The sequence below is a fragment of the Antedon mediterranea genome, chromosome 11 (assembly GCF_964355755.1).
Source record: "Antedon mediterranea chromosome 11, ecAntMedi1.1, whole genome shotgun sequence".
Classification (NCBI taxonomy): domain Eukaryota; kingdom Metazoa; phylum Echinodermata; class Crinoidea; order Comatulida; family Antedonidae; genus Antedon; species Antedon mediterranea.
The window spans coordinates 6,856,264-6,869,295 of record NC_092680.1 but is presented as its reverse complement, the minus strand read 5'-3'; the positions used below and the strand labels follow the sequence as shown (position 1 = coordinate 6,869,295).

The 13,032-nt window shown below is 31.8% G+C and overlaps 1 protein-coding gene across 1 annotated transcript; it reads right to left on the bottom strand.

Annotated features, from left to right (window-relative positions):
- Window positions 1-2,009: 2,009 nt before the first annotated feature.
- On the bottom strand, window positions 2,010-11,972 carry LOC140062266 (epithelial sodium channel subunit gamma-like). Its single transcript, XM_072108400.1, has 12 exons — window positions 11,807-11,972; window positions 10,718-11,335; window positions 9,921-10,105; window positions 9,249-9,352; window positions 8,797-8,960; window positions 8,316-8,423; window positions 7,568-7,694; window positions 6,488-6,563; window positions 5,927-5,984; window positions 5,466-5,551; window positions 4,604-4,679; window positions 2,010-4,409 (listed from the first exon to the last, which is right to left on the bottom strand). The coding sequence occupies exons 2-12, from the start codon at window positions 11,318-11,320 to the stop codon at window positions 4,221-4,223; spliced, it is 1,776 nt and encodes a 591-aa protein (XP_071964501.1). The 5' UTR covers window positions 11,321-11,335; window positions 11,807-11,972; the 3' UTR covers window positions 2,010-4,220.
- Window positions 11,973-13,032: the final 1,060 nt, after the last annotated feature.

Genomic DNA, 13,032 nt, shown 5'->3' with positions numbered 1-13,032 from the left:
TGTATTCTTTTTACATTAACCTTTAGACAATCAGAGATTAGTTGTTTAATTCTTTCATTACTTAATCATTTTGTTTCGTTTATTTACTCGACCAGCTTAAGCAAAATCAATTGCTAATTTAAATGAACTACAGTATGCTATCCGTTAAATATAAACATATAAACAATAAATGCATAGTAATTAAATATAAATGTTAAGAACAAAAGTTAAATTAAGAAGAAAAAACAAAATAAAAAGAAAGCAAGAATGATTGCCAGAATTCATCTTCATCTTGATCCACCTAAACATTTACACTAAATTCAAATCTCAATTGGCTGCCTCTTATAGTATATATTAATAATTTGTGTATTTTTGGCACCTTTTGTGTCTAAAATACATATTTTTGTTTTTTTGTTGTTTGAATTGAGGCAAGAGTTTAATGGGATTTCACACTACGGCATTAAACATAATGTCCACATCACGATAGTCAGTCATAACTATTCTCTTCAAGAGTTTAAAAATCAACCTCAGTGTGGTTCAAAATGTCGGTCCTCCACACAAATGATGTTAAAAACATCAAGAGGGCTTTCTAATATGCACTTTAGAATGTTAATATTTTATGAAAGTGATTACACGATCTGCGATTAGGCCTACATCAATTCATATACAGTAGATAAATGCCAAACCTGCTCTGTCAGTTACGAACTCAATTTAATTTCCATGTGATATTGCTTATTTTTGCACCAATAATAATAATTTAAATATTGGCAGAATGTCTTCTCCTATTAACGTTGACAAGAAAGTTGTTATTAACGTGAGTGAATGCTGACGTACTCTATGACAACAACAATACAGGACCTACAAATACATTCTTGTGTGAGACTCGAACCTACAATCTTCAGATAACTGCTTGCATTGAATCATTTTAAAATAAGTTAAATACGCATCATCTTCTCAATGTAGAGAATTGATTTAAATTTGATCGATCACTGAGCACAAACAATGAAGGGAACAAAGCTTACATGAGACCTAAATATGATACGAACCTTTAGTGTAGCCCAATAACTATGTTGAAAAATATCTTCTTTCCAATCACAAACAAATCCACACGTCACGGTGCAAGCGGCTGCTATCATAGACAGCACAACATACTAACTGTTACCCCGTGAATTGTTTCAGGTATATTAATCCCAGATACTTCAGATCATTTTCAAGCATTCTGTATAACGGCAGAAATAAATCCAAAAGCAACAAAATACAATATTTAAACGACAAACATATCCACAAATATTTAAGACTATTCAAGACATTCACCAACGGGATGACCAGTAACGTAATTCAATCGTCAATGAAGCGTAACAATTGTTACCGTACTAATTGGAATGTTATTCAGGTGTTCACACTTTAAAATAGTTCTGTTCACTCTGTGCGATCGATTATTTAAAACCGTTTTAAAAAAGCAAAACAGTTTCTACTTTTAAAAAGGTAGAAAACTATTAGCATTGATCATGCAAATCATGTAATTTAATAATAAATGATCTCTCGATCAAACCATGCTGCTTATAATCCAATCAATATGAAATTTGTATGTCGGTTTCAGAGCAGAGCACTTAACCGGACAAGTACTTCTTATAACAGAGACTTTATTATGAAATGGACAAATGCCGACTTGTACTTTTTCCACTTTTTTTTTATCAAAGGCGTTTGATTAAATAAACCGCACGAAATTAATGATCATTTACGGTACGCCATAAGAGATGTTTTCTGGTTAGTAAGTTATTGAACAATACTAATAATAACTTTTTGATTTTATGTAAATAATGCAATCTGTATGTGTCTGGTGTATGTGTAAAGTAAAGTTGATATACGAATCTAGCAAAGCTAAAGAAAACAAATTTATTTTTACAAAATAGTTTAAAATTGGATATTGTCGAGAAAATTTATTTTAATAAATATAACAGTTTTTAGTTTTCTCTTCTATTATCTTCGTAACAATCCCGGTAGACCAACCAACGTATAGTTTGTATTAATTCAGAAGGGTTGGCTGGTTGCTAAACTATGAAATGAAATACTATAACTTTGAAAAATAAATCTGCCAGGTCCTCGGAAATTGCACATATTATAAATAAACATTAGTCTCCAGGACAAGCCCTAACATGGCGAGTGCTGCCAAAGTGCATGGATGACATTCGAAGTTGGTATAGACATGGAGATGTTTTATATTTTTTCCTAATTTTCTGACATCTGACACTGTTGTTTATAAATTGAGGGCGCTAAATATAAATACAGGTTGCATAAGCAACAGGAAAAAAAGATGTTATAGTGTGCACTCCCTTCCTTAGCAGTAAGACCCTACCACAGCCTTGGGGTTGTCTCAACGACATCATCATCAGATGTATTGATGTTGCTGACTCATGATGTGTGGTTGAAAGTGGGACGTATAATTATGTGAACCCCAAACCCAGTAGCTCAAATAGCGTTAACTCTATTCCACCACTTCAAAATAAGGTCCGCATGAAATGCATGAATTGCATGCCTCCCTGACTCGCATTTGGCAAAATACAATAGCAAGCCTATTAGGCCTAAACCTGTTTGCCTTTTGCACCACCCCCACAGTCTACTCCCTTCGATAATTATAATAATAATAATATCTATGAAACAAATAGATAAAAATAGGTTAATAAAACAATACTACACTTAACCCAGATACATGTTAAAAGACGGACCGAATCTTGATTGAAATAATTTGCACTTTAGTGCCGTTTATATTTATTGTCCCCTTTGTAGTATTCAAATAATCGTATCATAATTTCCAACACATTTGTTAAAATCTTCATTTCGATGCAGAAATATTTACGATTTGTTTAATTTCACGCTTTACTATAATAAATAAATCCGTCTTTCGTACGTGACTTGTTTGCATCGCAAGCGAAATAGTTTTGTGGGCACACGTATATATCCGGACTTATTTCTACAAAATATTATTGTATATAAGACTTACAATATCTAATAGCTTACACACTATATATTTGTATATGTATTAAAACAACAAGAATAAGTACTGATATCTAAGAGGAGATTGAGACATGGAGGTATAAACCTCTATGATCGATATATAGCTTGACAAATTACCCAGTTGGTAGAAATTAAAAAAACTATTTTTTTAATATACCAGGAATATCAACAAGATGCTGTGATGTTGTTACCGTATATATAACTATAAAATGTATTTACATACTTCTTATTAATAAATATTTACTTCATGTCTCAACTCAATAATTAATATTAGAAAGAGTCGAATGTCAAGAAGAGGAAACATTTTAAAACAATAATAATGTTCGTTTTACCTAAAACAGGCACATTACAGTAATAGTGATAGTACAGTAGGATCTTATATTATCAGTCACTGTATTGTTTATATTCTTGCAGACACAATCGCTATCGGCAAAACATTTTAAATAACTGTTGCGTTGTTACCAACATTTGAAACTCCATACTGAAATTACTTTAAGTAAGCTATTTAAATGCGAGTAGTACAAAATGTCATATATTATCGGGAATACTTCAATCTTAAGCCATTTTAATGTCTACGACATTGTCAAGTACGCATACAGGCCTCTGAATTGGATACTTTGATGATACAAAAAGAGCAGCAGTATTACGACAGAAACGTTCATTCATAATGGTCTTTTCCAAGAGTACTGAACTGAATGCAATGATTTTACAGAACACAAGGTCCGGCTTAACTCCAAATACTAAATTTAGTTTGATTGATTTTTTGGCTATAATGTCAAATGAATACAGTAGTACATGTTATTTTATTTGAACATGTATCTTATTATTTCTTGTGACTCGGGAATGAAAAAACAATTACACATTTATTACATGTGCAAAAACCTTTCTATGAAACATATAAACCTACTTGTTCAATATGTCGAATATGTAGCAAGAGTACGTTAAAAATAGTGTTTAAAATGGTGCTATGAGTGTTAAAAGAATTGTTTATACTTACTTTTAAAAACAAGTTTAGTAATATACATCATTAATGCAAATTAAAATAGTTTGAAATAGAACATATTACAACAAAATAGGCTCCTACAGTTACTACGGTAATTGTGATTTACTTCCACATTTTGAACAATCTTGAAAGGCACAACAACAATTACCACAGAAAATGGTCAATTCTAGAGCTAAGTGACATGTTTTCTCTTAAAATATCTTTAAGAATTTTCTTCTCTGTTTTAATTAAAAGCATCTGGAATGTTCTTTTCTCTGTCTGAAGATGGCGCAGTTCTCTGTGGTCGATGTGACTTTCCAATCATTGCGCCAATTACTGCCCCGATCAATTGCATCATCTCCATAAGCGTGACCACTGATACACCTATCCAAAGACCTAGTTGACCACCAATGTTACTCAAAAGATCCATTACCTAAATATAACAAATGTATAAACTATTATATTATTATTGTAAACTTAATTATATTTACTGATATTAATTGCCTTTTCATTCAAATCAGAAGGCTTTAAATAATTCACTCAGTTTAAAAAGGTTTAATGTCCTGTATTCTAAATAACTATATGAAGACAAATTTTAAGAGAATTTAAGAATGTTTAATCGCTTACAGATGTTGCAGGAGATTGCTTAATGTACTGATAGTTGAATTCCATAAAATATACATCCAACTTTGCAACGTTCCGCCTAATAAGAAAGAAGGATTCAATAAAAACACACCGAAATTAACTTTTTTTCAAAATGAAGAAACATTAATTATTTGTCCCTGTATTACATGACAAAAAAACTTTACCAAACCATCGGAGACGTTATGAAAATTTCACATCACTCAGTTCTATGTTCTGCGGTTAATGCTATTGAAATCGCTGTTAATATTAGTGATTTGATGAATTTTAGTGTTTGTCGTTTAGTTTTTGTTGTTGTTTGCTTTACATTTTACCTTCACTTTTCATTATAATCTAATTTATATGTTTATTTGGTATGTGTTTTATACCAATTAGTGTATGAGGTGTAATAACAATTTTACCAACTCCACATTATTATACACCAAGCGGATGCATCCGAAGATGATCTTAACCATCTTGTCTTTGACTTAATTGATTCGAGTTTACCACTCCGATCTTTCAGACAACCTTTCAAAATGAATAGCTTCTTACTCTTCTGAAAGATGCATGGGTTTTATTAAGAGCACATGAGCCAGAGGTGTACATTGGATCTCTTAGAAGTCATTATCCAATAAGTTCTACCACCAGAACTATGACCGAGGAGAGCCTTCAAACCTGTGCCATAACCGATTGGCAACGCGATTAGACCTCTAATTCTATTGTGGGTTGGTTGGCAACAGATACAATACTTTAGACTCATTGGTAAAGGTATTAGGTATTTTATTATTTTTTATTATACATTTATTCAGGATGCTAAAAACCTGCGTCTCATTTAACCTAAACTTTCTATACAAAAGTTAAACTTTACTTGATCCATTGGGCCGCAGTAAGTGTGTCAGTGCCACGACTTCGAATCGCATAATTCCTCTCTTGTACTCTGTTATACAAAGTTGTCTGAAAAGAAAAACCGACATTACTATGTTATCTTTTCATTTAATTAAATATATTACTATTTTGGAGGTTGTGAAACTATTTATGATGTATAGGTGTTTAATGCAGAGAGTGACAGAGGACGACGTGCTACTCAATATGTTGATATAGGCCTACTTGATAGTTTGAGATTTCAACAAGCTTGTGTAATTCTACTAATATATCAATCTATTATTTTAGACATGGTTTGTTTGTATTATACAACTTATTCTAAACGATAACTTGAGAATTGTGAACTCTATTGTGCAAAGCAAACTTAGAAACAATAAGTAATAACTATATAATAATAATATTTTTCAAATGCTTTGAAAGTAAATAGATCAAAAACAAAATGTATACCTCGTAACCTAATGCGGGCCACTCCGATTGTGTAACTGAAGGCATATACACTGTATCACTGCAAAAAATTATATAAATAAAATTGAGTAGATTTTTAAACTTAAAACTTGCGTATCTACCATCTACTTAAATAAAAGTGTTTTATGTTAATATCTCTGTCTTATTTTACGGTACCCATTGCTTGAACTCAAACCTCAACATACAGTATAGTCACAAACGTAATGGTGGTCTAAGGTGGTTCAACTCAAGTAGGACAATTTTCCAGAACACACTGGCAAAACTCCGAGTAAAACTCGAAAAATCAAACAAAGATAGTTTTGTTTATACGTCTGTCCATTTATCTAATACATGAGCTACTTAGTTATTTTTAAAGTAGGACGGCGAAACTGTAAAACAGGTTAGTTTCGCTAATTTTTGGTTTTGAAAAAGAACTACTAACTCATAGATATTCAAAACCAGATTAACATTTTTAATCATAATCTAATAAATATTATTCAAATTGTCTTCAAAATTCTTTTTTTTAATTTGACATTTGATATATTATGGTAGTCTATTACTTACTGACATGTTTGGTTACAATTACACCTTAAATCGTTTTCGTCGTATTTTCTTTCCATATCTCCGATACATTTTCTATCTAAAAATGTAAAACGAACATTGCCAATAACCTTATTCAAACGCGTAACTATGTTATGGGTATTTAATCAAAATATCAGCGTCATCTACAAGAAGAGTTACTTACACACACTTTCTCCTAACAATATTTTGTTTCTTTTCTTGATATTTGATAACTGGTTTTCTCATTATTTATTAACAATAATTTATTTGTGTTTTTCTCTGAATTGTTAATTTCAACCGAGCGATGGGTTTTCAGTTGTAAAAAGAAATGTTAACATTAAACCAACTTTCATAGTCTATTTTACAGAACAGAAGAAAATATATATTAGATAATAATTATTAGGTCGTCGGGTATTACGTTGACATGTGCCGCGTTTAGAGTATTGACTCTCAATTTAAATACAGTAATGGCGCGCTCATGACATCTAAATATCTGTTACATTACATATCCAGATATTAGATTTAATAAACCCAATCTAGTCGTTTGGGTTGTTGTATTCGTGTAGGCAAGAATCATCCTAATTATAGGCACCAGTGTAAATACTTCTTCATCTGAACTAAACCCAGACCAAAGGAATATTAGTTTACACTAACAAACCTGTGTTTACACATTACAAGCTTGAAACTGTTTGGAGACGGTTGCCTATCCAACTGATCACGTGAACAGTAAGCCTTGTGATAAGATCATCAGAATTCAGTAAGCTACACCTTCTCCAAACCAAAGAGTTGCAAAATAGTGATAAATAAATTATTTTAAAACTCCCTGTCCAAACAGTGGCAATCTTTGAGTTGCAAACAAAAGTTTGCCAGTGACTAGACTTTTCGAACGTATTTTTTTTACTTTTTTAAAATTAAATTTATATGGCGTTTTTTACAAAGCACCTGACAGTACAAAACAAACATCAAAACTCTTAAATAAAGCAAGAAACACAAAGATACACATCATCAAAAACCTTAAATAAAAAATATAAGATACACAAAAGAAAAGGACATTTTAACAACTATCGTTCAATAATGTCTTACGGTTTATATTTGCTTCAGTGTCACATGGTCTTATCCTGGTTAATACTTCTGGGGGGAATGGAAAATGGGTGTCTGCACAATCACATGCCTCTATAACTGCATATTGATAACAACTTCTTTCACAAGCCTATACATTATACATAATAACTGAGTAAGTCAGCTACAATACAATTCAAAATAGTTCAGAAGTGGAAGTCTCTTTTGAGATACCCCTAATAACACTTTCTTATGAAAAAAAAGAGGAAATATATGTTTTAACACTACGGGCAGTCATTACTTAAGGACTTTCCTATTAAGGGATAGTTTGGATCAACAGGTGTCCTCTTAATAGAGATTCCACTGTAGACATTTAAAGGTTGCAAGTCTAGAATCTATAATGGCCAAATATAAAGATCAGAATGGCATAGCATATAACACGATATAATTGTGAACAGATCAATTGTGACAAAATATCTGAAATAATAATGTGTATGTCTCAAGCGCTGTTTTTGAGATTCTACGTAGCGGTAGACATTACCGGCCATTCACATCTCTTGTACAAATAGGTTCCGCAACAGTTTCTACTGGAGAGGTGACTTTTTATTTTGGTTGGCGAGATTATTGTACTTCGCACTGTGTATTTTTGTTTCAAAGCAATACGGTTTTCAATTTATAGGCCTATTGTATATGCAAATGATATTTAAATGATAAATGAATGAATGAATATCAGACGAGCCTGTGGAGCACAATATATAAAGATGATAATTACCTGCTTACTGTACTTAACATTATAACAATTAATGAATATATCTTTAGTTGTGTACAAATTTGCGTCTGTGCAGTCACCCCAGGGTGATCCTAATCGATCCATTTCCAACTGAAAAGAATAGTTCAATACGAAGGTGTTATTGTTCACAGTAAATATGTGTGTGGGTTTGGCAACCATAACCAATATATATTAATAGGTCTATAACAATGGTTAAATTCAAATAAAAGTATTTGTCAGGGGAAAAAATAAAAACCTAAAATAATATCAATAATCCGGAGAAAAGCTATAGTTTCATTTATTTATTCTATTCATCTATTTAGTAGGCCTATCTAAGCTTCTAAGTTGAAACATTTTATTTCGAAAACGGACGCCCACAGTTTACAAAATCAATTGCATAAATAAGTTTAACTAAAAAAGGCATACACAAAATGTAGATCATATTTAGTTAGTGCTATACGATTCTACCGTACCAAAAACTTACCACTCTCGTAGCTAAAGAGGATCTTTGACCAGGACCAATAGACAAACCATCGTCTTCTGGGAATGGCATTACGTTTGGCTCATGCACGGATACTCGGAACCCTGCGGCATCTGTCATGCCTTCCATATATTCGTCTTGATCAACGAATAATTCCAGGCTCAGACCTGTAAACACACATAAACAATTCACTAATGAGTCAAAGGTTAAAGCTATAGGTTTCAGTAAAACTGTTAAATTTTGTTTAAATATTTTAGTGCCATACTATGGATTAGCACATAAGCACTTAGCAACAATTATTCATTATTTGGAGGTATGTATAATTATTTATTCACAAATTTAAACTTTAATCATTTACACAATGGAAGCTGAAATCTTGTCTAGTCAGAAGTTGCATCTGCGCAAACATAAAGCATTGTTGTTTTTCGATTTTAAATAGAAACATATTTGTTTACCGTAATTTGGTCCGGGTCTGCTAGTAGTAAGTACAGGATTCTCCACTCCATTGTTGAAAGTGTAGCAATTTCCATATTGATAATGGTAAAATGTAGTAAAATTTCTAAAATATTCAATCAAAACATTAGATCCAAAAGAAAATTTACTTGAATTCAATCAAAACACTCAAGATTAATATTACATGGTCAGTAGCTTGAAGATGCATTGGTAAAGAAATCACATTAGTTTGGGTATAAATAGACACAATGGTACGCACGTAGATGTTTGTATACCTTTGTACTACAGTAAAAAAAACAAAAAAAATCGCATGTTGCGTTATCAGGAGTAAAATGTTGTTGAATTAAAAACACTATACAATAATAGCATAGTTATTTATTTTCCTTTAGCTCAATTACAACAACTATATCGCCAAGGATTCCGTATACAATTTTATCTATTTGTATTTATTTTCTGGATAAATAAATTCTAAAATAACTCTGCAAAGAGTAAAAAAACCGAAAAAAAATAGAAATGCAAATTCAATCTGATTTTCAAACGTTGGATTTAAAATTTGACAAATCATTAATACATTTTTTGTCTCTTAGAGGAAGTAGTAGGGATTCTGGATGAATCTGTTTTTATTAACGTTGAATTGACAACTAATAAGAGAGAATGTTTAGAATGTTACTTACTGTGGCCCACATTGAAAACCTTTCCATGAACAATCTAAAAGAATATCTTGTAAAGTATGTCCCATGATTATTTTTTGTTCCAACGGTATTTCTGAAAGTGCAATCCTCAACTTTTTCATACGTATGTACTCTGTTGACTGAGCTTCAAAATATTCCTTGTTTTCAAGCTCATCCCATGATTTTACCTGCAAGTAATAAGAGGTGAAGTGCGTCACTCAAAGAAACACTTTTGTGATTTTAAATGTTATTATGCTTAGAATGTATGCACTTTTATTTATACTCATCGTTCGTCCCGATTCTGCAGCTGCTGTCACTACACAGATTCTAACTATATTGAATACACAGCTAAACTTGTTTATAGATGACTTGCGATAGTCAGTTAGAATCTGTCTAGTGACAGCTACAGAATCAGTTGCATCGTGTGTGAAATTGGCCAGTAAGGTATCCGAAATTACAAATATGGTAGGGCAGCCGAAGATAATGTATATAACACAAGTAACATAGGCCTAATAAAAGAACATGTAAAAGTCAAGTTTGAATAAGATGCATGTAACGTTGATCGAAATTCAATTACATTATGGTAAGATAAAAAGAAAAACAAATACATTAATTATAATGCGGAGAAAGGCTTACTCAAAAATGTTGGCTTTTATTTGAATTTAAATATAAATAAAATGTATTATGGTGTACACATTTGCCAATATGAAATTGCATCTCCATGGAGACACGAACAATTTCCCCGTATTTTGTCACCATTAGTATTTTTCAGTCAGTAATAAAACGGTGGTTGAACTTACCGGAGGTTCTGTAGAATTGAATGTAGAATTGATTCCTTCGTTACTTGAAGTTGTGAAAGAAGTAGGTGGAGGAGAAGGCGGAATCGGTACAGGGTTAGCGCCTCTTGCTTTTCTACCCGAACCTGAACTTTCAGTCGCTGTATCTTCAATATTTGTAGTGTAATACTCTACGGTCACTGGTCCAGATTGTTCTCCTTTAGCGACTGGTACACTCTGTTGTGTATTACTTTCCATCCATGCCACTTTATCTGCGATATAACTAGCGTCAAACTCACTTCGGAAGGCTTCACTAGATCTTTCTAGAATACTTTGTTTTATCGGATTTAAATTACAGATGGTGACTGCAGGGAATGGTAGAGATCTGTTAAACCGTACTTCAATTCCAACAATATACTCGTATGCAAAATATGCCACAAATAACTCATAAACCTGCCAAAGCATAAGACATAACCCGGTAAAGAACACAGCTGCCCAGAAAAACTTTCCAACCAGGGACTGTGCAGAATAGATATTTGGCAGCCCGTGTGAAGACGAATTCTTGAGAAGATCGTTAACCATTGGCAGAACATCGCCTTCCTCTTTATGTTGTTCTCCTTCTGACATCTTAAGTAATATTACCTTAAATAAACATACAACAATACTGTTTCAACCTAAAACGAAAATCATGAAATAACATAATAATATGTATTTTGTATATTAATTAAAAAGCCATTAAGTACTAGACTGTTACTAAAGAAACTAGGATGAAAATTCAAATCGAAAGCCAAAAGTTAATTTCTACTTAATATAATAATCTATGTTTGAAAACGACATAAATGGCACTCAAAGGTGAATCCAAGAATGAAAAACAAACACTTAAAATAAATAAGTATAAATTAAACGTACAGATTAAACTGTAATATATGTATAGTTATGTAGGTTAAAGTACCGTAACAAATTACTGCAGTAATGTAAAATTGCCGTTTCTAACGAAAAGATGATAGATGATGGTAGTTACAACGGGGATGATAAGTATAGCTAATTAACTAATACAATTAGAATTACAGTATTAGGATAATAAACAGGTAAAAGTAAAGTAAAATAAATTACCCATTTTGATCAATGTAAAATATCGAAAGATTCCAAATTCGTCAACATCGTGTGTGTGTGGTTCCCGAAACACTAACAACCAACAAGAAGTTATCTGATATCAACTTCTGGTAGTTACAGACATAATCAATATCAATTACCATGCACTACGTTACTATGAAACGTATCAATGATCATTAATGGGTAAGTTTCTCATTTGCGGTTATTTTATTGACTGAACGATGGACGCAAAACTTGTTAACGTCACGCTGGTTGAATTATGATTATCAAATTATATTTGTCAGCATTTTATACGTACATATTTTTCGAACATGTTACTGTTGATGCTTACTATTTGTATACACATTATGTCATAGGCTATGATCAAGAAATAAAATAAATACAAAAATTCGCCTACAATTATTGTAGCTATAGTAAAAGTATGTTCAACATTCAGCATTGTACATAATTTATTCAATAACAATTTCGGAGGATAATTATATTTTTATTGAAAATTTAATTTATGTATACATATTTTAATGAGTTTTATGCTGTAGGCTTACAACAAATATTTCAAAATGAAAATATAGTTGATTTGTAACTTGTAACATCGGACGTGACATGAACAATTTTCCTTTATCAACATTTAATCATTTCGTTTCACAGCTCACCAAATTATAAAAAAAAAAGCGAGATACAATTGCATGAGGAAAGTACATACTCACACTGTCTTAACATAATGTGAACCAGTAGTACTGGTACGTACTGCAGTAATATTCATAACGAACGATGCAGTAGGTTCTTTACAAAGGCACACGGGCCAAGTCATGTTTTACACTGACATTTCGAGAACCAGAGAATGGATAGACAAGAAGATAGAACCCGCTCACATGTTATACACTGTAGTTTAAATTAATTATATTTTGCATGCAAATATAATTTTTTCTTTTTTCTTCTGAAAAGACTAGAAATACGAAAACGTATTCCCAGAATTCACTTCAGCCATGCAACAAGAATAATGATTTGATCCAAAATGATACATTTAAGAAATGATTAGAGATTCGATTTATGATTATGTATACATAATAAATAAACAAATAAGTGCATGCTTGACCTATTAAATACAAGACATTCTCTTCCGTAGTCAAAAAGAGATCAATTCTGTTTGAATAATAATTGTTAATTAAATACTGCATTGTGATAACCGACCTAATGATCGAAATTGATTCTTTGAAAGTGAAAGTAAA